Source organism: Peromyscus californicus, unplaced genomic scaffold (genome assembly GCF_007827085.1).
Source record: "Peromyscus californicus insignis strain IS unplaced genomic scaffold, ASM782708v3 Scaffold_5__1_contigs__length_169319896, whole genome shotgun sequence".
Lineage (NCBI taxonomy): Eukaryota > Metazoa > Chordata > Mammalia > Rodentia > Cricetidae > Peromyscus > Peromyscus californicus.
In genome coordinates this window covers 2173476-2200049 of record NW_026294573.1, presented here as the reverse complement: position 1 = coordinate 2200049, position 26574 = coordinate 2173476, and the positions used below count along the sequence as shown (strand labels likewise).

General features: G+C 54.1%; 1 protein-coding gene across 2 annotated transcripts in view; it reads left to right on the top strand.

Annotated features, from left to right (window-relative positions):
- Megf6 (multiple EGF like domains 6) overlaps nucleotides 1-26574 on the top strand; it is a 99924-nt gene that overhangs the window by 31619 nt on the left and 41731 nt on the right. Inside the window, exon 4 of one of the 2 annotated variants that reach the window (XM_052718156.1) lies at nucleotides 18926-19048. The exons of the other annotated variant lie outside the window; for it this stretch is intronic. Coding sequence (XP_052574116.1) covers nucleotides 18926-19048 — 123 coding nt within the window. The remainder of the gene's footprint in view (nucleotides 1-18925; nucleotides 19049-26574) is intronic. 2 annotated transcript variants of the gene reach the window in all.

The following is a 26574-nucleotide window of genomic DNA, read 5'->3' as shown; positions in this document are numbered from 1 at the left end:
CAGGCTGACCCACCCTGTCTGGTGTGCCATGTGGAAGGAATTGGCCTCAGCACCTCGGTACCAGGCTCAGAGGGATGCACAGCTGTCGGAGCCTTACTGACTGCCACGGGATACAGTGAACGCCACGAGTCCCTGTTGGTATGGAGTCCCCAAAGGGTTCATGGGCTAACCCTCACCCAGCATTTGGACAAGTGGGAAAGCCAACTTGTGCCTCAGTTTCCTCCCTGGGAAAGAAGAGGTGGCTGTGAGTCAGATGGACAGTAAGTGACAGGTTTAGTGACTAACCACAGAGTAAAGGCGGGCTCTTCAGAGGTCAACAGAGGGTACCACCTTCTCCCAGTCCAGACTGCTTTCCAAGCTCTGCAGTCCCATCTTGCAGTTCTGTAGCCCAAGGTCCCTGTCATGTGACTCTGAGGTCCCTTTCCCACCTGTGGCACTGGGGCCACAACCCCTAAGCTTAGGCCTGCCAGCCCAGGTATTTCCATGCCTGCTACACCTGTCCCCAGAATCAGTCGATCCTGTAGGCCGGTCCACTTTCACCAGCCCAGAGTGTTTTAAAGTGTTGGACAGACCTGGGGGGCTCACAGCTGTGGGGCTCATAGTCCAAGGGTCCTGAGCTATGGGGCCTGTTTATGACTCTTCCCAGAGGCAGGAGCCTCTGGCTCCTTCCAGCCAGAAGACATGCTTCCCAGAGTGGCCTGGGAGCTGGTTCCACTCCTTCTCAGACGGCAGAGGTCAGCTTGCAGCTCATACCCACTCTACCCGAGTGACGGCCTCTCAGCCAGCATTGTCTCGGGAAGTCGACTGTAGGAGATCTGCTGATGGCTCATCTTGGGGATTCTTGGGGTGTGCGATTCCTGTTCACGCAGGATAATTAACAAGGGATCTGCAGGTGGGGGAGCTGGTGGCTGCTTCCCAAATCTGCTCTTGGGTCTCAGCCCCAGGCATTCCAGAGCAAGGCCCTGCCCTCTGTGCCCAGTGGTGCCAGGCCTGTGCACCATCATGAGGATGCAGGCCAGCAGATAGCAGGCCAGGTAGTGTGGGAGGAGGGGGTAGCCACCAAGGTGCTGACAGTTGCATAAATGGTTAGTAGCATCCAATCAGGGCTGGCCATGAAAGAGCTGCTGCCCAGGTCATGCTTAGGCAGCATCTCTCTGGAGCCAGGAGCAGTGGGGAGGCTGCTGCTCCTTGGTAGGCGGAAGGCCTCTGAATCTGGGAGGGGAGGCCTCAGGAGGGAGGGCGAGTCCTCGTTTTTTAGGTAAGCTTCTTGTGCTGGGTGCTAGGTTTCAGTAGCACCAGCCTCCAAGGCCAGGATGGAGTGAATGAGCACAGTGGACCCCCAGGCACACTCCTGTCGTGCCCGTTACATGTGAGCCCCGAGGCCCTAGGGCAGAGAGGCCTGCAAGCTCATAGTCATTCAGTGTAACTGGGCATTTCAGAAAATTGTAGACAGCGGGTACCACTATGCTAAACCCACTGTGGAAATCGTCCAGGATCCATTTGGCAGCTCTGGGCCAAGCATCTGCTCTCAGCCCAGGCCCCAGGTTCCTGGTCTCCTTCCTTCAGCCCCGGCTTTATACCTTCTCAGCCTGCCTTTTCTTCCAGACTCCTTTGGAAGGCCTGACTCACCCAGCAGTCTGTGCCTGACCCTCCAGGACTATTCCAAAATGCTGCCAAGGAGCTTTGCGCTCGAGGAAAAGGGAAGGGTGTGGTTTGGCCTCTGGCCAGCGAGGATGACATCATCTCCTTTCTACCACGATGTGTTTGGAGACGCACCCCAGGTCAGTTGCTTCCTCACATGGAGAGGAAGTGGCTGCATGTCCTGGGACACCTCCCTTTGTGTCTGGGCTGTGTCTTGGAATGTGTACAGCGCAGGCAAGCTCTTTGATTTTGACTGGGTCCCCTGGGCCTGTCCTCCACCAGTGAAAGGACCAGACGTAGGTCAGTGGTCCATTGAGCTGTTCTGCCTTCCTGGTGAACTATCTACCTCAGGGTTTGCAGCTGTGTCCACTTGCAAGTTGGGGTGCCTGCCCCTCAAGCTCTATCCAGGCCAGAGCCTAGTGTGCCTTTTACTCTTCACGGTGTTCCTTATTCCCGGACAGCTGTGGGCCCTTGAGGCATCTCCCCATCTCCTGGGAGCACCCCATCCTTGAGAGCCTTCATGTGTATACCCTGGCTGGCTTGCCCACTGTAGTCCTCTGTGGCTGCTTTGTTCCTGGTGGCATGAGCACCCCTTGGTGATGAGAGCCCCTGGGGGCTGGGTACAATGAAGGCACCATGCCCTCAGTTAAGAAGGTGGTACTGGTACTGAGAGCACATGGCACTGGAGATGGCTGTCCCTACACGTTGCTCGGAACCCATGTGACCCTGGACCCACAGAAGAGAGACCCTCACGGGGTTCAGTCCAGACTGCCCCTCTGTTGAGCCCTGTGTATATGATCTTCTCTACAGGTCTTGGGTGTCCCTATAAAACAGGGCCAGGGTCCCAGGCATTCTGTGGTGCCTGGGGCAGAGGAGTTTTCTGTAAGATTTCCTCATCTCACCCTGTAGATGAGGAAACTGACATTTACAGGGGTAATGCCCAGACACTGAGCTCTTTCGAGGACTCCAGTGTGGCCATCCGAGTGTGCGGGGCTGAGCTGGTGGCTTGCTTTTCCCTGGCTGAGTTGCAGGGCTGGTGTAGACCGTGGGCAGGGGCTGGCCAAGGGCTCTGCTCTGCCTATAGCTCTGGCCCTGCATTCTCCTGGTGTGTGGGGAAAGTGCTTGGCTCGAGGCTTTTCTGTAGCCTGTGGTAGGAACATCCTTACCTCTTGGTCCTGCCCACTCAGGATCTCCTTGCCAGTCTTCAGACCGGGGCCTGTCAGGTGCTGAGGATTTGAACTTGGCCCTAACCAGATACTGTTTCCTGTGGGCCACTGGGGCTGTAAGCCACACCTGGAGAAATACAGAATGCAGAATTTGCTGGGCAGGGTGAGAGGTCAGTGAAGACATACCTTAACCAGGTCTGCTATGGACCTATATAGCTAGATAGTGGCCATGATCGTGGTTGCATGGGGCTGTGTGTGGTGACCCCCAGGGATGAGGAGGGCTGTGCTCTGGGGAGTGGGAATACTTGTTTGGGTGCCTGTGACCACACAAAGGAGAGCAAAGGGAATCTTTCCTGTCACTGTGTCCAGTGGGCAGCCTCTGAAGGCTGCTCTCAAAGGGTCTTAGTGTGGTCCCGTGACCTGGATGCTCAAGGTGGGCAGCCTCATGGCAGCCCAGGGACTGTACTGCGTTAACGGGTCTTGGTGACTGCCTCTCCTGTAGTTGTCCTGGTTGATACCCTCTGCGCCTCTGGAGAAGGGGCCTAGAACTTACAGTCCCAACTATATCTGCCCTCCTTAGGGTTGCTGGCCTCTTGTCCCTTATTGCCAGAGCTGTGGCGCCCAGCTTTCCATCTCTTCCAGACTTTCCCTGGGTGGCAGGGAATGTTAATAGAGGAGCCCTTAAACAGGTAGGTCCAGCATTGGGCAGATTTAGAGGTTCACGGATTCCCTCCTGGAAGAAGAGCTCAGGGTCCTGCTTCCTTTGGTGCTTTTATATTCAGGGTGGTGCGCTGGTGCCCCCTGGTGGCGATAAGATGCCAGTGCAGGCTTATGGCTGCCTAGGATTTGGGTCATTAGTATTACCTAAAAACAGTTATGACAGGGACAGAGTGGGCTGAGGGTCTCTGCCCTGTTGGGCTTCATTCCTGCATTTCACACCTACTCTTGACAATGTCCAACAATGCCCATGATGATCTGATGCATCGTCTTCCCAGGATTTGGGGACAGTAGGAGAAATGGCAAGGCCCAGACCCCCCCACCCCACCCCCACCCGTCCAGCAATCTATTACTGGATCTCACCAGGGTTTGGCCAGCCAGACCAACCCGAGCCCTTTCCTCTGAAGTCTGCACCATGATATTTGAAGTAATAGGGGAGAGATATTTGGACACTGGAGGCACGGGAGAGGTGGGGCTGGGAGGTCGGGGGGGGGGGTGACATGGCACAGACTTGGCGTGGGTCCAGGGTGACTCTGCCAACCTGTGCAGAGTGGCAAGCATGGTCGGGGAGGGGCTGGTCACAGGTCTGTCGGCCCTGTTAGGAGTAGGGTACAAAATGCATGTTTTGAGGGCTCCCTCTTGTTGTGGAAGGCAGAGGGTGGGGAGCAGAAGGTCCAGGGAGGGGTGGAGTTATGTGGGGAGATGGCAGGTGGGGCTGGGGCTAGGCTTGTCTGTGTTGACAGTAGTCCAGGATGGAGAAATAGAAATACCCAGTGTGATATGGACAAGGGAAGTAGGTCCCTGTTAGTGTGGACCCTGGGTGTGGGGAGGGTTCTTAGAGGCTCTTGGAACCTTGAACCAGGGAGGGAGGGGAAGGAATAGGTGAGTTGGGGGCATGAGAATGGGTGTGTCGGGGAAGAGCCCTGGGGAAGAGGACTCAAGCCTTCAGGGTGCTGGACACAGGGTGGGCAGGGCCACAGCCTTCCCTCTCCAGACACGGTACAGCCTGGGCCTGCTCTGTCTCCAGGTTGCCTTATGAAGAATGGACAGCTCTCACTGCCCCAGCTGTTCTACCTCTTACCCCTCCCCCATGCATTTTCCCTGTGTGTGTATGTGTGTGTCTGTCTATCTGTGTGTATGTGTCTGTCTGTCTGTGTCTGTCTATCTGTTTCTATGTGTTTGTGTCTAGGTATCTCTGTGTGTGTGCATGTATGTCTGTGAGTATCTGTGTGTGTGTGTGTGTGTGTGTGTGTGTGTGTGTGTGTGTGTGTGTATTGTGAGTTGTACTCCTGAAGGTTTCATGTTGACTGTAAATCTTCCTCTGTCACCCTCCTCCTTATTCGTGAAGTCAGGCTCTCTCAGCTGAACCCAGAGCTCACCCATGTGGCTAATCAGCCATCTTACTCTAAGAGATCCCCCACCTCTGTCTTCGCAGTGCTGGAATCACAGATGGGCTGCTACGGGTGCTGGGGATTTGAACTCCAGCCCTCACACTTGCCACAGCAGCACTTTACTCACTGGTCTGCCTCTTAGTTCTAACACTCCGAGCATTGACTTCATTGCTGCTCTGCAGGGCATCCTGTGGTGTGATGTTGTTTGTAGAACTTATGTCCAAACCAGATGTATGGACTGAAATCCAAGTCCAGTCTCTCTGCCTTCAGCAAGCATTCCCTCGACAAGTGCTTGTTGGCCTTTACTCTGCTCCAGGCTATATACTACAGTTCTGTGATGTGGCCTGTTTACAGGGACCTGTATCCAGCAGGAAGGCAGATGGAACAGGCCACTCCCAGAGACACATGGCCAGCCTGCGGCCAGTACTGACTGTGAGGTCAGGGCTAGCCAACAGGCAGGGAGACCAAGAAAGGTGTGGTGGCACCAGATGAGGGTGGGCAGAAGTCCCCAGGAGGGTAGGCTTCCCTGGGAGACATGGGTGGCCTCTCTGGAGAGATCTTCAGCCAAGTCCCGGGCTCCTGGGATAGCCAGTGTCCTTCTCTAGAGCAAGTGCATGGAGGAACTGCTGATCTGGCCATCTGTGCTGGATGGGGCAAGTCAGATGCTGGCCAGAGGATCATATGTGTGCAGCTCTCCTTTACAAACCCAGAGTGTGAGCGGACAGCTGGCCAGCTCTGGCTAAGGCTGACACCCAGGGTGGGTTCCCAGCCAGGACCAGCCCCATCCCTGGCAGAGTGCTGAGCTCTGCTGGAGGGAGTCATAGGAAAGTGAAGAGCGCCCCCAGATGCTACAGTTCTTGGCCCAGAAACTGAGCAAGAGGCAAAGCTGATCATAGCCGGTCATCCAGACCGTGGGGGAAACATGGGTTGAGATCTTCCAAGACCCGGGAGAACCAGAAGTCAGTGTCCCTGGCAGGATGACAAAGGGAGAGTGGGACAGACAGTGAGGTAGAGACAGAGGCACACCAGCGAGGGCTCCCAGCATGCCTGGCCCCAGTGTACTGCTAGCTTAGTCCTGCTTGGCCCTGGTCCCCTGCTACAGTCCTCCCTCCTGGCAGAGAAATGAAAGGTCCAGAGTCATGGCCACGGCGGCGAGTGAAGACCTGGACATTTGGGGGATCTCAGGAATGTTCTTGGCGTCTTCTGAGCTTTTTACATCTTGTCTTGTTTTCTGGGAAACAAATGGAAAAGAAAAAAAAAATCCAAAGCCCATTTCTACAGTTTTGGATGCTGATGTGTATAAACAGGGAACCTGACAGATCTTGGAAAGGCGTGGGAGGTGGGAGGGCCTGCTGGGGAGGCCTGTGCACCCCATGGTTTTGGTCGTGGTTCTGCAGCTGCTTCAGCTGTCTGGGGTGGAGGCTCTTTCCCTGGACACTCAGGGAGAGTTTTCCATCCTATGCATCTAACTTAGAATCTAGATGTACCCTACCCTGGCACCTTGGAACCCACTTTCATCTCCAAGTGGGCATTGTGTCAACTACCTGTGAGGTGTCTGCATGAAGAGCCTCTTGTTGGTGCTGGGTGGTTTTGGCTGTGACAGTGATTCCCACTGCCTGTGTCAAGTGCTGGGATTGCCGAGTCCTGGGCTAAAGGCAGGAGGAAGCAGGAGTTTTTCTGGTCTTGTCTGGTGGCTCCACTTCCTGAGCAGTCTCAGTGATGCTTTTGTGTGGAGCCTTTGGGTCCTGTCCTACCCTGTCACCCACGTGTCTGACCTATCATGATGTCTTTCCCCCTCATTCATCTTGGACCTCAGCTCCTGGCTGAGAGGAAGCCCAGAGTTGCCCCTCAGCTGTCAGGCTGTCAGAGTGCAGTGTGGTCCTCCCTCCACTGCCCTCCACGTTGAGCTGGAGGTTGGAAGCTCCTTCCATGTCCTTGGCCAGAGCCAGTGGCATTCTCCACGGCACAGACCTTACTGTTCCCAAAAAGTCTGTCTCTCCTGCTAGGCAAAGCCTTCCTTCCCTTGGGGCAGCCTCTAAGGAGCTGTCACCCAGGGCCTCCTCTGTGCCTGGCCTAAGGGTGGAGCAGGGAGCCTGGGGCTTTGCCCTGCCCTCCAGAGATCCTAGAACTGTGGACAGGTGTGGGTCTGAGGGCACTGGGGTCCAGGGAGGGAGGCCATCTGTGGAGGAGCCTCCCTGTCTCAACCAGAGCTATCAGCCAGCTGCTCCTGTAGCCACCACAGTGAGAGGGCCTGTGACTTTCCTCAAGAGGTTGCCCAATGGTCTTGATGTCCAGCCAGGTGAGGGAGGCCTTTTAGACTATTTCTGGACCATCATGTCTTGCCTTCAAGTTGCTCCGTCCATAGGCCATGGGCGTGTGTGGGTTGTGTGGGATGTGTGGAGTGGGTGGTGAGAGAGAGAGAGAGAGAGAGAGAGAGAGAGAGAGAGAGAGAGAGAGAGAGAGAGTGTGTGTTGGCTCCCAGCCTTCCCTCCATCTCCAGCTTCCTGTTGGAAAATACATTGAAAGCCTAGCTCATCAACTGTGCATGGTTCACTGAAGTGAACTGATATAAGCTGGCTACATCCATACTTGTGCTTCCAACTTCTAACATCCTGGAAGGGGAAGAAGTTAGAGAGCCAGAGCTTGGGCAGGTGAAGACCAGAGTTCCATCCCTGGGAGCCACGTAGTGGAAGGAGAGACTGGAGTCCCACAAGCTATCCTTTGATTTCCACATGAACACTGTGGCATTAATGTTCACACACATACATGCACATGAAATAAATAGAAAAAAGAAGTAATATGAAAAGTTGGAGCTCTCTAGGCACTAGGGAGACAGGGATAGGAGACAGGAGACATGGAGGGCAATGAAAATATGCTGTGCTCTCAGAGGACCTATGTCACTATACCTGTTCAGACCTCTGCAATGTGTAACACCCAGAATCCTGATATGGACCATGAACTTGGGGTGACAGCTCTTCTGCACAAATGCACCCCCCAATGTGGTGTTAATAAGGAGAGAAGGCTCAGCAGCTAATAACACTGGCTGCTCTTCCAGAGGACCCAGGTTCAATTCCCAGTATCCACATGGTGGCTCACAGCCATCTGTAACTCCAATCCCAGGGTATCCAACATCCTCCTCTGGCCTCCATGGACACCAAGCAAACATGTGTTGTACAGACATGCATGCAACCCAACACCCATACAATAATAACAAAACATTTTAAAAGTAAGGAAGGAATTATGGGTGGTGGTGTAAGGGGACATAAGGGACTCTCCACTTTTTGAATTTTTCTATAACCCCAAACTGTTCCAGAAACAAAAACAAAAATGAAAGAAAGAGAAAGAAAGACAGAAAGACAAAAGAAAGACAGAAAGAAAGCAGGACCATTCAGATACCTCAGCAGGTAAAGGCACTGAAATCCTGGCCCATGTAGTAGAAGGAGAGAACAGATTCTCATGAGCTGTTCTCCAACTTCCCACATGCATGCCGTGGTATTCACTTGTGTATGTGTTCATGTACACACACACACACACACACACACACACACACGTGCACACACAGTCATTGGATCTCCCTGGAACTGTAGCTACAGATGGCTGTGAGCTACCCACTGTAGGTGCTGGGAATTGAACTCAGGTCCTCTGAGAGGCCCTCCTCATTTATAAAGGGCCATTTCTGCTTGTTGCTTAGGGCATTGCCTGATGCTTGTGTTCTCCGAGGATGGAATGGACTGATTTGGTCTCTGCCTGGCTCCACGCTTCACAAAGCTGTTTGGTTTGTGGCTGTGGTCATCACAGATGCTCACACGTTTATAAGAAAGGGCCACGTGCTGAGGTCCAGTAGTGTCACTGTGGCTGAGCAGATGGTGGTGGTGGTAGCATGAGGCTGATGGTCTGCTGCAGAGCCACTCAGGGTGAGGTGGAGTTCTTAAGTGCTTTCTCTACACCCTGAAGCTCATTTTAAGGACAGACTGAGCATCCCCAACTTGTGCTCACATGCTGTTAAGGTCCAATGCTTTCCTTCTGCTGGGTCCCAACTATCGCCATTGCACAATGAGATATATTTTTATGAAGGAGTGAGGGGTCCTCTGAGGTATTCTTGAAGGAATGCCTCCTGCTCAGGCTCAGATGAAAGACCGGAAGCTCAGTGATGTGAAACTAGAGAGTTGGGTTGCTAGCCCATGAATTCCTGCCCCTCCACCCCCCACCCCCACCGCCCCATAGGACTAAAGCAGAGGATCTCATTGGAAAATGTAGACAGTGGCCCCACCCATCACAACCAGCACTTAGGGAAGGGACCCAGTCACATGGCAGAAACACTTTTCCAATGCAAAAGGGACCTTTGTAATGCCTTTAGATAGCACACTTGTCTATTTCTGAGAGAGTGGGAATGGGAAGCACATGCATGCTGTGGCATTCACACACACACACACACACACACACACACACACACACACACACACACACACACACACACGTCATTGAATCTCCCTGGAGCTGGTGCCCTGTGGTTGGCGCACCTTCCCTGAGCCGGTTTCTTCCGAACTACTTCTGCCCTGAGGATGCTCCTTCCAGAAAAACTTCCCCGATAATGCTCCTCTAGGCTCCTCTTTGGCTGTACTGCCTAGGTCCCTTTTCACCATCCCATGATTCTTTGTTTATCCCATCTTGCTCGCCTGGGGCCAGGCCTCCCAATGCTTGTTCTGGAGGGATCCTGGTATGGATGACCTCTCACCCTACTCCTACTAGTTTGTGTTAAGGTGGACAGGGTCTGGTGGGAATCAGCCTGGACTGTTCTAGCTGCCCCAGGCTGGTGGGACTCCTGAACAGAGATAACCACCCAGGAAGGTATGCAGGCAGTGGAAGCAGGCTTGCCCCAGCAGTGGCTCTGCTGGGCACTGTTCCCTCCCCTGCGCTGAGAGCCAAGGGCAGGCTCCAGCCCGGAGCAGTAGGCAGAAGCTGCTGAGTGCTGGCTTGTTTTTCCGTTTTGAAGGTAATCCATACCTAGTGACAGTATTAACTTCTCTGTTACCATTCAGACTAGCACAAATGGGAGATTTTGAAGATTTCCACCTCATGGTTCTATGGAGTAGATTCCCTCACCGAATTCAATCACCCATCTTCTGTAGCTCTGGAAAAATCACAGCCCAGCCTTGTGTAGCTTCCCGGGGTCTCATCTACATTGGTCTGTGGCTCCTTTCTCCACCCTCAGACTCAGGGTACAACACCCGCCTCTGACTCTGACCTCATCTCTCTCTTGCCCACTCACAGGACCCCGTGTGGTCACAGTGAATACCTCCAGACGACTTCAGCAGCTTAGCAACACTTGTTCCAGCAGCCCAGCCCCACCTTGATGATGTAGCATCGCATGTTTATAGGCCTTAGGGGTGGGAGGCACGCATCTCAGGGGCCAGCATTGCAGCAACCCAACACTGGGAAGCGGAACAAGGAGAGCAATTGTAGCCTCACCTCCAAAGCCCAGAACATGTACATTCTGGGAGCCCTGTACTTAGCTATCTGCCTACCTCTAGTCTGGGGCCTCCTGCCTGCTAGAACCGTCATTCGTGTGAGGCACCCCACCCAAGTACTCCAGTGCAGGATGGAGGCTGGTGTGGTCAGATTTGTCCTCAGGCCCTTGCTGAGTGTCTCTTGCTGGACCCACAGGCTGTTCTGGGGCCAAAGGGCAGCCCTCCCTGGGCTTCACTGACAGAGCAGACAAGAGGCTAGGGTGGGACTGTGTGGGGTGTGGGGGTGGGGGGCTACAGGCTGCTTTACTGTGAAGGAACTTCCCCTATCCCTGTGAGTGCTCCAGCCCTGGGAGAGGTAACAGAATGCTGAGTTCCATCCTGTGAAGTCTTGGATATAGCAGTTACTGTCTGTGTTTCATAAAACCAGAATGGCAGACACTTCCTGCCTCCAGGGAATTCAGGGGGCTCTTTGGGTCAAGGTTATGGGCCTTACATAGAGCTCTCGGTTACATGGGATGGGCCACTCTGACCCCTTCTCAGCCACAATCAGAAAAGCAGAGCATGGGCTCTTAGCCTATAGATACAACCCAGATCTCTGCGTCTGGATCACCCAGTGACAGGTTGGGCCTGGCCTGTTTCGGAGAGGGGCCTCTGCTGGCTAAGACTTTGGTCTGGTTCTAGGGTTATAGGTCAGTCCTAGAGGGCTAGTGTGCCAACTGCAGACCTGGCGTGGATGGGCCGAACTCTTCCACAGGTGGGGATAGGGGACACTTATTGGCGTTGGTTTTCCTGTGAGCAGCGTGTGTACACAGTTGCTGACAACTGTCGTCTTGACAGAGGCACGGGGAGGTCCATCCTGTCCCCTGTCACTCCACCTTGCAGATGTTTCCCTGAGAGTCCTGCACCATAGCCTTGCCTGTGACCCCAGGGAGAACTGTGGTACAGGCCACAGCAGGTGTCTGGACTGACAGCCAGTGTACTGAGAAGGTTCTAGTCCACCCTGTGGGGTTCCCAGCATGTTTCTTAAGAGACTCAGCTCCTGGGGCCTACCACAGTTCCCAGGTCCCCCATAACCAAGTGTGATGACCAGCGTCTTGGTTCTGGCTGTCTTGGGCCTGGGTTAGGTAGAACCCTGGGGCTGTGGTGGCTCCTGATTTTGGTCTGTGTAGATTTACTCTAGTGGCCCAGCTAGGTCTTTTTGTTGTATGCTCCCGCGTCTAGGGTGAGAGAATGAAGAACCACAGAGGTTTGAGGGTCACCACAGTCCTCCTGCAGCCTGGAGGTCAAGCCAGCTCAGAACTCTAGCCCATGGGATCCTTGCCCAGCTTCTGAGTATCCATCAAAACACCATTGAGCGTGAAGTGCCCAAGGTTCAAGAGGGCACTTGGGCCTGGCATGTGTGGGTGTTTGTGTCCAGGACTATGAGCCCTGCCCAGCTCTGACCTTCATTGGTTACAGGCAGTGTGCCTTGGCTCCTGGGAACCACAGTGGCTGCTTTCTACAGGCCCTGGGAGCAGCTTAGGGACAATCTGAGTGGTGGCTTGGTGGCTACCCAAATGTGTGGGTGATCTCTTTTGAGTGGCCCTGGGTAGATGGGTGTCCATTGCTGGGCCTTGGCTATAGTTCTGAGAAGTGGCCCTTGGTCCCTCCTGCTTTAAGGGAGTAGGTAGGAAAGGCCCAGCAGAGCTTGGGGGTTCTGCCTATCCTATCTCTGCTCTGGGGAAGTATGACCAAGCCAAAGGGTATGGACCAGCAGCCTCCAAGCCAGGGAATTGACACCTAGTATCACTAGCTGATCTCAGCCCTGGCTTTAGGATAGAGGTTTGGGAGATATGATCAATTTTACAGTCTTGAGAGGGAGAGATCAGCCATGGTTCCCAAGAGTCCTGTGTGCCATTACAAGGGTCCTCTTTGGAGGGATGAAAATTAGGCATGATAGAGAATTGATGTGGCCTTGGAGGCAGAGGTTGGAGCGATGTGGGGGAGAATGGGGGCTGGGCAGGGGGACCAGAGATTCTAGAGGGAGTATATCCCCCTTGCCGATGCCCTGATTTGGCTTAATGACAGGATATAGGCTCATTGACTGTTAGGGCTGAGAGAGAGCAAAATCATTGTTTATGCTACCTCGTTAGTGGTTTTTTTTTTTTTTTTTTAATTAAACTTTATTTATATGAGTGTTTTGCCTGCATGTGTATATGTGCACTGCATGTGTGCTTGGTGCCTGCAGAGGGCAGAAGAGGGTGTTGGATTCCCTGTAACTGGAGTTACAGACCATGTGGATGCTAAGAACCAAACCTGGGTCTTCTGCAAGAGTAGCCAGTGCTCTTAACAACTAAGCCACTTCCTGAGTCCCGGTTGGTGGTGCTTTGTGACAATAGTGACAGGAACTACCCCTATAATTCCAGGACTGACCCCAGGTGCATCATTACCAACCCCTGGTCCAGTCCAGGCTCTAGGCTGTCTCAACTCTGCCTGCTGACATTTGCCAGGCACCTGTGAGCTTGCACATACATCTCTTTCTGTCTGGCTGGACTTAACTCACCAGACCCTACTTCACCTCTGCTGTCTTACCTTCCACAGAGAGCAGCCACTGAGGGCAGCCTCTCTTGTCACCAGCTGAAGAGCATTGCTAACCCCCAGTCACTGTCCTTGTCATTTCCTGTATCCCCAAAGCTGGCATAGATCCCCACTGTCTTCCTAAATAGATCTGTTTCCCTGTCCCTGAGGCCAGACACCTGCCACAGCATTTGGCATGGTGCACAGGAAGGGAGGCATGGCAGCTTCCTAGGGATAGGAGTTGTGGGGCGTGGGGGGGGGACGTGGGTGCTTAGCCCCACCCAAGCAACACCCCTGAGCTTGTTTAGCCTAGAGCGCTGAGCGGGCATGTCGGCCCTGCAGAGCAAGCTCACACAGAGGTTCCCAATTGTCCCACTGCACCCCCGAGGGAAGGAGGGGCCCCATCTGGGCTCTGAAGTGGAACATTCCTAGGGAGGCACATTCCTGGGGAGGTAGAAAAGAGGCCCAGCCAATGCATCTTGCCCAGATCAGTCTCCTGGAGTGTTGTTGGCTGAAGGGATGTCCCTGGGATTGTCTCTCAGTCTGGCACAGCAAAGTGAGGGGCCGCCCACCCCCGACCCCCAGGGAGGTGCCTTCCAGACCTCCCAGGCTCAGGGTTCTTTCTGGAGCCCCTTGTACCTGCAGCCCCTTGCTCTCCTTTGGAGCTCTGTGTGGCTGACTCCAGTCCAGCTGGTTTACATCAGCTCTTGGCTGAGACTCAGGGTGCAGCCTCAGCCTGTCTGGGTGACACCTGGCTATAGGAAGAGGGGATTCTTGGCCTCATAAATCCTGGCTCCTGACAGGCAGCCTGAGGCTTCAGGTGGGCAGACAGGATCAGGTAGAACTGTCCCCACAGGCCCACGAGTTGAAGCCCTGGCTGTCTCCCCTATCCAGTGGGTGTGGGTGGCCCCTTTGGGTGTCCCAGCCCATGTTCTGTACAGCAAGGCCTCCTGGTCAGGGAAGCTCTTCTTCATAGGCCTGTGTGTGTGTGTGTGTGTGTGTGTGTGTGTGTGTGTGTGTGTGTGTGTGTGTGTGTTGTAATGGGGAGGTGCATCCTTTGGCTGAGCCCTCCCCTTTTCTGTTCCTCCTGAAGATTTCTAGAAAGGACGTATTGATATGCCAAGAGCCCAGTTATGAGGTCATCAGGTCATCCACAGTGGTCTAGTGAGAGTAGCCAAGGGCAGGCCTAGGTTCTGCAGGAAGGTCTCATAGGCTATGAGCCTCTTGCTCAAGGTGGGAGAGCTGGTGACTCTAGTCTCAAGGCCCTGGGAGTCTAGCAGGAGGCAGGTGGGCCCTTCCCTGTACTTTTGGAAAGGGACTGTGTCCTCTAGCCCAGCATGCAAGCTAAGTGGACCTTGCTGCTCGTTCTTGGGCCAAGCCTGAGCTGTGGAGAGGATGGGCCTTAAGGGAAGCACCCCCATGGGTAGGGGGTTGTTGGATATTGTCTTCAATTGTGGGGTACCTGGGGAGCAGAGCTAGATGGGTGAGGCAAGTTGCCTGCCCATCAAGCCACTCTCCCAGACTGTGACTCCTATTTTCTTGGGCATCTCCCAGGTCTTCTTTTTAGGTTGTCCCGCTGTTTCTGGGCGCTGTTCTGGACCCTAGTCACATTGCTATTCTGGGCCCAGCCCCAGATACTTTAATGATGTCATGTCCTCATAGCTCTCTGGGTCCTTCCTGGTCACTAGTTTTCTCCTCAAAACCTAGAGCTTGGAGAAGACAGCTGCCTGGGGTAGAGGAAGGGACAGATGAAACCAGGATCATAGGCTTGGATTCATGTTTCATCCCGCCTATGGCTAGGGGCAGAGTGCTAAGCAGGCTGTGTCCCAGTGGTAAAGTGGGTGTCAAGGACCGAGCACAGCACTCCTGGTGCAGAGAAAGGTTTCTAGGTTGTAACCTGATGGTGGTGTCCAGCTTGGAGCCCAGTGCAGAGTGGTGGCATTGCCCTAGCACTTGGCTCTTGGGAATCCATATTTAGTGTGGGGTGGGGGAGGGGGATAACTCTTTTAAGTACCAGACAATGACCCTGGGCAGGGACTGTCTCCATACAGCTGCTTCTCCTGTGTGTGTGAGCTACAGCCTCCCCCCGCTTCCCCCAGTTTCTGGCCTCTGCCCCCATCCAGCTCCCCTGATGGTCTCCTGTACAGGAGGACATTGTGTGAAGTTGCCTTCACCCTGTGGGGTCGGGGCATGTGTGGGGAAGGAGAGGCTGCAGTGTCTTGTCCTTGGTGGGCTGTTTGCTGAAGGACCCTCAGGGCTGGAGTGACACATTGAAGCCAGCTTTGACAGGAAGAGAGGAAGGCTGGGCATCCTGGGGACATGCATCCCTGGGAGAGGATTCCAAACTGACTTGTCAGAAGTCCATCTATCAGACAGCTGCTGTTGGGGCCTGAGGGACATGTAGACGTGGACCAGCTCAGGGCCTGGCCTTGTACTGTTCTTAGTGTTTTGTTAGAATTGCTTCTCCAGGGGGAGGGGAGTTCCCCACACATCACATCTCCTGCTGGCCTCCTTATGGCCCTGTCTGACACTCCCAGCAACCTCCATCCTAGATGATTAATGATGGCCAAGTGGGCCAAGCATTCAGTCTGTCTCCTGGGGTCTGCACTGGCCTTGGCTGTTTGTCTGTACTTCCTAGAACTAGGCTTTGTCCTCTGCAGTGGGTCCCCATAGAAGCCCCATGGCATCTCACCGTATTAGAGGACTGTGCCCAGGTCTGACAGGACTGAATCTGTGGGGTGCCTGCCACAGCCTTGGCTCTGCTCGGTGAAGATGCTGTGTGTGACAGTGCTGCCCACTTTCACATCCATGCCACACTTGAGGTCCTGGCAGCCAATCTGAGAACCCCACCAATGTACCCTCTGGCATCTTACATTGATGGATAGGCAGGTGAGGATGCGTCAGCCTTTTCACGTTGAGCATCAAGATGCCAAGGTGTCTTAGTGGCTTGGTACTTATTCATGTGGAGTCACTGTACTGGGGCCTGAGCTGCAGAGGGACCCAGGCCCCACTTTTTCCTTTGTGTCCAAATCCCCGACACAGTGGGGCACGCCTCATGTGAAGATCATTTCCTCTTCTGTTTAAATTGAGGTGAACTTCCCATTATGAAGATCAACCCTTGGCGCTCAGGCTTCAGTGGTACCTACAGCGCTTTTGTCTCCTTGGTGGAGATCCCCGTCATCAGTGGTGGTTCACAGCACCAGCTTGTCATCTGCTTTCTATATTGTGACTTGTCTCATGCGAAAAGCGTGGCGGCCCAGTGTGTGGCCCCTGGGACCAGCTCCCTTCACTTCTCACAACCTGGGAACCCGTAGGGGCTGCTCCAAGGAGTGACATTGACGTGAGGAAGGCAGAGCATTACAAAGAGGGATATGGAGCTATTCCCTGAGGGTGTCCTCGTGAACCATTGCAGGGACATCCCAGTGGACCATGGAGTTGTCCTAGTGCACTGTGGAGGTGTCTTAGTAAGCTTGTCATAGGGGGTGGATATCCTTGTGAACTGTAGGGACATCCTAGTGAGCCGTGAGTGCACTTAAGGGGGCCAAGGTCCAAGGTGTTTTTTCCCCCAAAGGCACATGAGGGTTGCATATATTGTCTTGAAATGACAATCCTTAGCCACCAGAATCAAAACATCAGGGATGATGCCAGCCAAGACCGCAAGGGCAGCTACTTGGTGGACCTCTGTGCTAGGCTCTAGGTCTGCCTCCAGTGGAGTCAGCTGTGAGGGTTCTTGCTTCAGATGTGCGTGCACGCCAATGTCACAGCCTCCCAGCTACATTGAGAGGATTTCGTGAAAGCTCCTACCCAAAGCATGGAAATCCTGTCTTTGCAGGCCATCACTCCCAGGAACAGGTGATAAACGGACATATTCACAAGTGCTATGGAGGGCAGGGCAGACCTCAAAGGGGCAATTTACACAAGAGTGATGGGGGCTCTCTACTGAACAGTTTACTAAGAACTTGAAATGTAGCACGAGGACCTTCCTTAGCCATCCCCACCTCTGAAATGTCTCCATCACTGCCCAGATGGCCAACTGGCCCTGGTTATGTACATAGAAGGCTACTCAGCTGGGGAACCTGCCCACTCTGCCCTGCTCTCCTGGTTCCTGGTTGTGACGATTGTTACAGCCTGGGAGGGAGAATAGGGGTGAGTGCTCTGGCTTCTGTCCTGGAGCTCTTGTGTGTGGAATTTATGTGGCATTTGCTCTTTCCCATAGCCCCTGTGGGCCGGGGCTGGAGACAGGAACCCTGAGATGGGTTCCTGAGGGTTACATATCCAGTTGTGGATGACCCCCCAGTGTAGGTGATAAGGGCTGTGGGGACCCAGAGCAGAGCTCAGGCTAGCCCAGGACTGAAGGGAGCTACTCAGGGCTGCTCAGGATAGGGCCCCCTAGCAGCTGCTATGGTGACAGGGTAGCAAGTGTCTATCCTGGGTACCAGGCACTGTGAGCCTCACTGTGTGCCAAGCTCAGGGCTCATGCAGAGCCCCTGAGGCTCTGAGCTGCAGGGGACATTCTCACTCTGGTGTCCGCTTGGCCAAGGTATGGTCTTGTAAGGTTCCCTAACCTGGACCCAGGACCCATACAGTACTGTGAGAGGACCTTGGTCTGTGACCCTGACCTGCAAGTCCCCACTGGCCTCCTCTCCAACTTTCCACACAGTGGTCTGAATGACAGGACAAGCCTAGAAGCTGTATTGTGCCTCATATCCTGTCCCGCCAGCCTGGCTTTGGTGCTGTCTCCTCAGGCCAGCAGACAGGGGACCCTAGGCACCCCAGCCATGACCTCTGCTGAGACTCTGTGTAACTCTCCAGGAATTCCTAAGAAATTCCCACTGTAGACTTTACAGCGCTGGTGGCTGCATTCCAAGACTCCAGAGGCAGCTGGCCAGTGTCCTTTGGCCACTACTGTTCTCATGGGCCTGTGGGTATCTCTGAGGTCCTTGGCTTAGCTTCGGGAGGTTCTTCTAGGGGCCCTCCTGAAGAGATACTAGGGCCCCTGGGCAAGCTTTGGGCCAGCTCAGGCCTGAGAGTGCCTGCACCTGGTTCTGTCTACTACCTGTGCACAGCTGGGAAGGGTTTGGCTTCCCTTCCAGCAATAGCATATGGCAGGTAGAATAAAGGCCTAGCCATGTGTGCCTATGACATGTTGGGGTATCCCTCGCCCTGAGCCTGCCTCAAAATTACAGGGGAGAGCTCAGCGCTTGGAGATCAGTGGTTGGGGACACTGGAGGAGCCTCCCTGGACTCAGCTGGAGGCAGTCTGACCAGGCCGTAGACAGAGGCGCTGGATACTGACTCAACACATGATGGTCTACACATTCGTGAACTGTTCTAACACCCCTGAGCCTCCTCAGAACCCTGGCCCCTTCAGTCCAGGACTTGCCAGATGGGGTGAAGCACCATTGCTCCTGTGTAAGACTGGACCCAGGCAGGAGTCCCCCACCTCAGCTGGCCGTATGCCTCCTCAATAGCCACCCATGCTCTGTACCCGTAAGAGCTGGTGGAGGAAAGGGAGCCGTGGACTCAGGACATGGCTCATTGCCTTCCCTAGCCTGACACAGCTCCACCTGATCCTAAGAGCATAAAGGGAGACCAGAGCTGTCATGGTGGGACTAGGGTGTTGATTCCATTGGCAAGGTCCTGGCAGCTGTGAAGAGGGATCATGTGGGGTCCTCTAGCTTCAGAGCAAAGGGAGGCTGGTTTCTTGGAAAGCCCGATGCTGCACAGGTCGTCCACCACAGCACACAGGATGCTCTGGGGCTTACACCATTGGTTGTAGCTGCTCAGATAGTGTCCTTTAGACCCATTACACTGGATGCTAGGAGAGCCACTTCCCTGGGTGCCTGGGTGGAGGAGAGGGGATGGCAGCATGGCTCTGGGCCTGTTCATTGGGTCCCTCTTTGGGGCCTGTCCTGTTAGCTAATATCCCCCATCCCTTGGGGACTGAGTTTCCATGGCCAAGTGTTTATCTGCTTTTCTCGCCACAGATGTAGATGAGTGTGCCAATGCCAATGGGGGCTGTGAAGGCCCATGCTGCAACACTGTGGGCGGTTTTTACTGCCGCTGCCCACCTGGCTACCAGCTGCAGGGGGATGGCAAAGCCTGCCAAGGTAGGACCTGTCTGTTGCTCTGCCCTGGGGAGGGGAGGTGGGAGAGTCGGTGGTGGGAGCCAGGGGCAAGCCCAAGCTAGTACTAGGTGCTAAAGTCCCGATGGGGGAAGGGCCCACATCCCTGTGGATGCCAGGCGACACGGATGGGAACCTCGCCTGTCAAGGACTGTCAGAGGCCTGGGGCTGGAAGCAGCTTGCCAGCTCTGAACCGGCCCCTTTAACTCCGCCCCAGCGTTGCTGGCTGGCTGTCGGCAAAATCAAGACCAGACAGAAGGCGATCCTGAGGAGACACAGGGAACAGAGCGGGGAGGGGGCAGGAGGATGGAGGAGGCCCTGCTGTCCCCAGCCCCTCATTCTCTGACTGCCCTGACATCTGAACCCAGGGCTGGTTTGAAGAGCTGAGCCTGTTGGAGTGTTTGGGGCCATTGGTGGCCAGGGTTCTGGGCCTGGGTCAACAGCCTGTCTGCTCCCTGTATCAGACGGTCACTTTCGTCTCGTGCCCTAGAATGTCCTCAGTTAAGTGTCACACTGTCCCCAGCCATCCAACTACCCATCTGTGAGCCATCTGCCCACAAGTGGGGGCCTAGCCTGCTGGACTTGGGGTTGAGAGAAGCACTGAGGCGGGGGTGTCTGCTCTGCATGAGACATTCTGGAAGAATGGATTCCCATGGTCTCCTTTCTAACTTGCTCTTAGGCCAGCAGGAGGTTGGAGGTGGGGAATGTTGCTGTGACCTAGGGTCATGTCCCAGCTGTGGGGCAGCCCTAGGCCTGTACCTCCATGTGTCTAGCCTAAAGGGAAGTAAGTATGGGTTTGGGGATAAAGGTTCAGTGTCTCAGGAGGGCAGTACAGATCAGGGTTAGTGATTGTGTCTGTGTCCCCATGCCTGTGCGGTCAATCACTGATGACGCCCGCAGAGCTGAGACCTCTGCTTGCGGGTCCACTTGGGCCCCATCCAGAACTTCTTGCCAGCAGAGATTTGGGGCTTGGGTTGGCATTAGAGAGGGCTCGTGATTTGAACTGGCTTAGTAAGTCAATTTGAGGGAGCAGCTTGCCCCCACCCCTGTTCTTGTATCTCTATGACATGGCTATGCGTAAATACACGAGACCTTCAGTGGGCCAGAGTCCCCCACTGTGACCTAGAGATGTGTCCTAGGGAGACTGGCTGGTCCCCATCAGTCACAGAGCCTGGATAGACTCCTTCTTCACCGTAAGCTGAGGTGTCTCCCTCTGAAGGAGGGGGTGATTGCTAAGCTGGTTTAAGGGGCAAACTGAAAGACTTGGTACAGACCTGGCCCTGGAAGGCTTGCTGTGAGCCAGTTCATCTAATTAAGTATTGGTTATACCCTCCCCACTTGCCACCTGCCCCGCAACTCCCTTTCCAGATGAAATCAGACTCCCTAGCCCAGCCAGGCGTTGGTGGCGCACGCTTTAATCCCAGCACTCAGGAGGCAGGGGCAGGCGGATCTCTGTGAGTTTGAGGCCAGCCTGGGCTACAGAGTGAGTTCCAGGACAGGCTCCAAAACTACACAGAGAAACCCTGTCTCAAAAAACAAAACAAACAAACAAAAACAAAACAGACTCCCTAGCCCCATGGCTTCCTAGATGGGGTGGCCTGAGGTGGCTGTCCACTGTCCCCAGAGCCTCACCTTACCTGACTGGGAGTCTGGAAATCCCCACTCCTCAGTGCCACACAGAAAGCCGGGTCAAGGGCTCTGCTGAGCAGTGAAGATTCCCAGCATTCCTCTGGTCTGACTCCTGGAGTGTATGGTGTATGGCAGTTATCTGTAGGGCTGACCAGTGCCTGGCCTGACCTAGCAGTCACTCCTGCTGATGTCTATACCTATCTGGCAGCTCTTACACAAGGGTAAATACTCAGAGCCCACTGTCTCTAGGGCCAGGCCGTGATGTGCCAGGCATAGGGTCCCTCCTGAGCCTGTAGGGAGGACCTATCATAGCCATGAAGACACCCCAGAAGTTCTTCACATGGATATCAGATTGTGGGCCAAAGAACTCAGTGTCAGGATGAAATGGTGCTTGGGGTAGGCGGGTGCTTCTCGCCACCCAGGGTTCTCTCTGCCTAGCATACCTGCTCCAAATTTTGGTTAGTTGCTTTGGGGTGATGCAGTGGGCCAGACAGACCTTGGCTCTGCTGACCCCATATCTCTTATAGCCTAGAAGAGTGGGTTAGAGGCTCTACAGTGGAATTCCAAGCAGGTATGTATTAAGGCATGGGAAAGGATGACTCCTAAAGACCTACAGAGCCCCAGAGAAAGGATTGCTACCTTCTCAGCCCATTTACACCTGTCCTGTCTAGGAGAGGGATGCTCTTGGGTGTGTATTAGGGGTTGCTTCCCATCATCTTCCTCCCAGAAGCTGGAGTTTGTAGTGTGTGCCCTGGAGCTGGTGTGCTGTGTTGATGGCCATCCAAGTGGGACATGATGTTTGGGAGCCAAGCACAGTGCCAGCAAGCCAACCAGGCCAGCCTCCACTTACGTGCCCCAGGTATGAGGTAGAAAGAGGGCAGAAGAAGGTGACGACCCAAGGCCAAAGCTGGCATCCATGGGTGCTGCTGAACTCGGGCCTTGCTTGTGCTAGGCAAGCCCTCTAAGCTGTACCCTCAGCCCTCTTTGAAACAAGGTCTGACTAAATTACCTGGGCTCTCCTGGATCTCACTCTGTGGCCCAGGCAGGCCTAGAACTTGAGACCTTCATGCCTCAGCCTCCTGAGCATCGGGGAATGCAGGGCTGTGGCTCCAAGCTTGCTTCTGTTCCTTTCTCAGACACTGGAGTCTCTGGGGTCCCTAAGGGTAGACCAGGTCCTTGCCTCTGGCAGAGGTGGGTAGAGGCAGGGACATGACCAGATGTCCGAGTCTTAGGTAGAGGATGGATTGGCCTCAGACCTTGCATTCCAGCAGCACCCGCCTTCTCTCTCCTTCCTGCCTCTTCCCCGGCCCCGGCCCCGCCTCCCGTGGGGTTCATGCCCCAGCGCTGCGAGCTTGGGATGATTGGAGTTCTAAGTCACCTCATGGCCAAGGGGCCTCTGCTGAGAGCCAGGAGCCTGCTGTGTTTTCTGTGTTCTCTGCCAGCCCGGCCTCCTCTGGCAAATCAGTGAGGCAGCATAGCTTGTGAGGCACAGGCTGCCTGTGTGTGTGAGCACAGGCTGTAGGAAATGAAGACATCCCAGGAGGGAAGGACGGCCTTGCTTGCTCACGTGGGGAGGTGTGTGCAGAGTTGATGGTGGGGTGAGCCCAGAAACCGCTGTGAGTGATGAATAGTCACTGTAAAACTGAGTACTGGCATGGGAGTCTGGCCGGAGGTGTCTTGGCCCCGGCCCTGAGACCTGGTCCAGGCTGGGTGTGCATCATGTTTTGGGACAGGGCCGAGTCCATTCAGCTGGACTGGGTGGCCAGAGCGACACCAGCCACTGCTTCTGCCATGCTGGGTGGAATCTGGTCTCTGCTCTGGACTAGTCCTGAATAGGTAGGCCCAGGTCCATGTGTGATAGACCTATCAGGCTCTTCAGTGATACTCATTTTATTTGTTATTTATTTTGTGTGTGTATGCCTGTTTGCATGTCTGTGTATGTGCATGCCCGTGCACACGAGAGAGAGAGAGAGAGAGAGAGAGAGAGAGAGAGAGAGAGAGAGAGAGAGAACATCCTGTGGTACTCCTTGGTCTAGAACTCACCAAGTAGGCCAGAAGCCAGTGAGCCCCAGAAGTCTCCAGGTCTCCCCCTTTCCAGATCTGGGAGTACAAGTGCATGGCACCACACCCGGCCTTCCTGCTAAGGTGGCAAATACTGGCTGAACCATCTTTCTCATCCTCAACAAAGCTCCTTTCTGTACACTTCAGGGCCCTGAACTCACCTCCACTTCCACTAAGTGTCTGTGGCAAAGCCATTCCAGGGCTCGCCTTTGGTGTCGTGAGGGTGGAGCCTGGACTTGGGCCCCCACTAAGGTGTGTGTCTGAGCAGTAAAACAGGCCAAATAGGACTCTCAGCTCTTATGTCATTAGAGGATCGAGAGGAAGTGCTTAGAGCTGAGGCCGGCATCCTTCCAGCAGATTGCCAGTCCCCAGGCCAGCTCTAGAGGCGGATCATGGATGGAGATGTTCTGTTGCTTATGGATGACCAGCCTGTGTCCTGGGCCAGCACCTTCCTCTGCCTTAGCCTTCCCTAGGTCCTGATGGGGGCAGATCCGACATCATGCCTGGGGCTCCTGGCAAGTTCAGGCAAGCTCCAAGGCCATAGCTTCCCTTACCTTGTTCCTGCTTTGGCTGCCCTCTGGCTTAGAGTTCATTTCTTAAACATTCTCATCAGTAAGGTGGGTCCAGTCCTTACATTACACTGAATGAATGACCTGGAGGCTCTTGTAATATTGTACCAAGGAGAATTATTCTGTCTTATTCTGAGAAGTTAGTGCTGTCAGGCAGGTGGCCAGGGCTTCTCATGGAGAGCTTGGGAGCTCTTCCCGAGTCAAGTCTACAGGTCTGCCCTCCTATGCAGGGTGCAGCTTTGCAAGAGATGCCCCAGCTGAACCCACTCCTGCCCCGAGATGAAGGAGACTGGGAAAGCGGATGACCACTGGTGCCCAGGACGGAGCTGGACAGGGCTTTCTCTGGGGAGATGGACAGCTCTCCTGGGGGAGGCTTGGTGTGCTGACCCAGGCCCTTCTCTTCCCCTCAGCTGTAGGGGTTTAAGAGTAGAGATGGGATCACCATGGGATGTTCCTGAGAAGCCTGTGGGCTCCAGCTCTTCACGGACACTATGTCATCCTCCCCAAGGAGGCTCCCCCAAACCAGGCTTCCCAAGAAGCCCATCTCACCCGCTCTCAGCTGTCACATTTCTGTCACACCCACAAATGTTGCCTGAGAGCTCCGCCAGGTCCTCTCTGTCCCTAGGGAGAGGAAGGAACGTGGGAAGTGAATTGCAGTTCTGATTAGGAAAGGCTGACAGCGGCTGACCCAGGCCAGCTGTCCTGGTCCACAGGGAGGCCAGTGCTGCTGCTTTAGACCCCCATCCTTATGCCTGACTCCTGGGGTGGCTGTGTGTCCACACCTCCTTTGCTGTGGAGCCTTCTCTGACCCCCTTGTTGTGCAGTGTCTGGATCCTGGGAAGCAGCATTCCTATGGAGTCTCCCCAAAGTCTTTAGTGCCTGTGGATTTTGTACTCCTTAGGGTAGCCTGGCCTCAGTGGACAGGAGGGCAGTGGCTGAAACACCACACTATGCTCTTGGCACTCACAGGTACCACGTGGGTCGACGCTGGGTCACTGCTTTCTCTGGGGAAATGGACAGCTCTCCTGGGGGAGGCTTGGTGTGCTGACCCAGGCCCCTCTCTTTCCCTCAGCTGTAGGGATCTAAAGGTAGAGTTGGGATTGTTATGGAATGTTCCTGAGAAGCCCATGGACTCTAGTCCTTTGTGGACACTATGTCATTGTCCCCAAGGAGAAATCTCTACAAGGAGGCAGATGTAACACGAATCCTAAAAGATCTTATTAATAAAAAACAAACCTGGAGCCAGGTATTGGGGTGAACGCTGAAAGATCAGAGAAACAGAACAAGCCACAGCTAACCTCACCTCGCCAGCTTCTCAGCCAATCCCAATGGATCTCAGCTGAACTGCTGCTAAAAAGCCTAAAAGCTTAAAAAAGCCTCTAATTCCTGGTCCTCATGCCTTATACCTTTCTGCTTTCTGTCATCACTTCCTGGGATTTAAGGTGTGTGACTTTCCCAAGTAATACATGAGATCTGAAGTGCTAGGATTAAAGGTGTGTGTCACCATGCCTGGCTGTTTCCAATGTGGCCTTGAACTCACAGAGATCCAGACGGATCTCTGCCTCTGGAATGCTAGGATTAAAGGCGTGTGCTACCACTGCCTAACCTCTGTGTTTAATATAGTGGCTTTCTGTTCTCTGACCCCCAGATAAGTTTATTGGGGTGCACAATATATCAACCACAGGCAGACATGCAGGAAAGGCCTCCCAAGCTTCACACACTGTTAAAGCACTGAGCTAGAAGACAGAAGGGCAGTAGTGGCTGCAGACTCCCAAGCAGGGATGGTGAGCCCAGAGCTGGTTGGTGAAGTTCAGAGCAGCCTGAGGAGACCCACAGGGCCCTGTGCTCAGCTGCTTGCCTGACTCCTGCTCCCTCTGGAACCCTCTCCATTCTTCTCCCAGGGCTTTTGGGACATGGGAGAGGTGTGTTGTGTTCAATCCCTGTTTCTCTGGTCAGCAATACCCAGCACATAGCTGGCAATGGTGTCTACCAATGTCCTCTGTGAACTTGGATGTTCTGTTTAATCCGCAGCATGGCAACATGAAGGGAGGTGGATGTAAGAAAGCTTAAAGGGCGCCTGTCGCTCCATCCATCCTCCAAGGTAGACCCAACTGCCATCTGTGAGGAAAAGGCCTCACCAGATCCAGTTCTGCTAGTTTCTGTCCTGGCTCATTGTGTAATTCTCTGTTCAGTCAGTTCCTGCTGTTGATCATGCACCGAATGAGGCATTTATTTACAACAGCAAGAGTGGCCTGCTCCACAGACAGAGTTTGAGGCTGGGGAATGTGGCCACACACCTGTGGGCCCTATAGTTAGCATGAACCTGGCCCTCTGGCCACAGAGTCATAGCCTTCTTTCTGCCAGGGCCAGAACTGAGGCTTTCCCAGTCCAGTGTCCTCTGGATATGTCAAGGAAACCCAACTACAAATGTGATCCTTCCAGGCCAGTGGCAGGATTTCCAGAGACGTCCATGGCCAAGGCCTTCCTCCATCAGAGGTGCTGAGAGTTGAAAGCTCTCATTTCCCATTGCTGGCTCACGCTTATTCCTCTAGTGAGCAAACTGGCAGGTAGACTCTTAGTTGAGGCCAAGGCAGGAAAGTAATAGCCTTCAAGGTCAATGCATTGCCAGCTCCATGACAACAATACAGAGGTTTGTCCCACCTTCCCAAAGTCAAGAGCACTGGGGCAGTTCTCCGGAGGACACCCCAGGATTGGCAGGTCTAGACTCTGGTCTAGCACCCTTCTTGGCAGAAGTACTGTGGGCTCAGGCAGACCTGCAGGGACGAGCTAGACATAAGAGTCAGCTAGGTTTGAAGGCCTAGGTTTGAGTATCTGAGTGCTGACTTAAGACAGCATGACTCAGGGTCCCTCAATCCATGGGCTGGGGCTGTGTTAGAGCACTTTCTTAACATACACAAAGCCTTGGGTTCAATCCCCAGGAATGCACAAATTTCATGATGGCTTAAACCTACCATCTTAAACTTGGGAGGGGATGCAGGAGGACCAGAAGTTCAAGGTCACCTTCCTCTACTTTTGAGGCCAGCATGGGGCAGTAGAGACTGCCTCAAAAAAAAAAAAAAAAAAAAAAAAATTAAGCTGGGCGGTGGTGGCACACGCCTTTAATCCCAGCACTCGGGAGGCAGAGGCAGGTGGATCTCTATGAGTTCCAGGCCAGCCTGGTCTACAGAGTGAGATCTAGGACAGGCACCAAAACTACACAGAGAAACCCTGTCTCAAAAAACAAAACAAAAC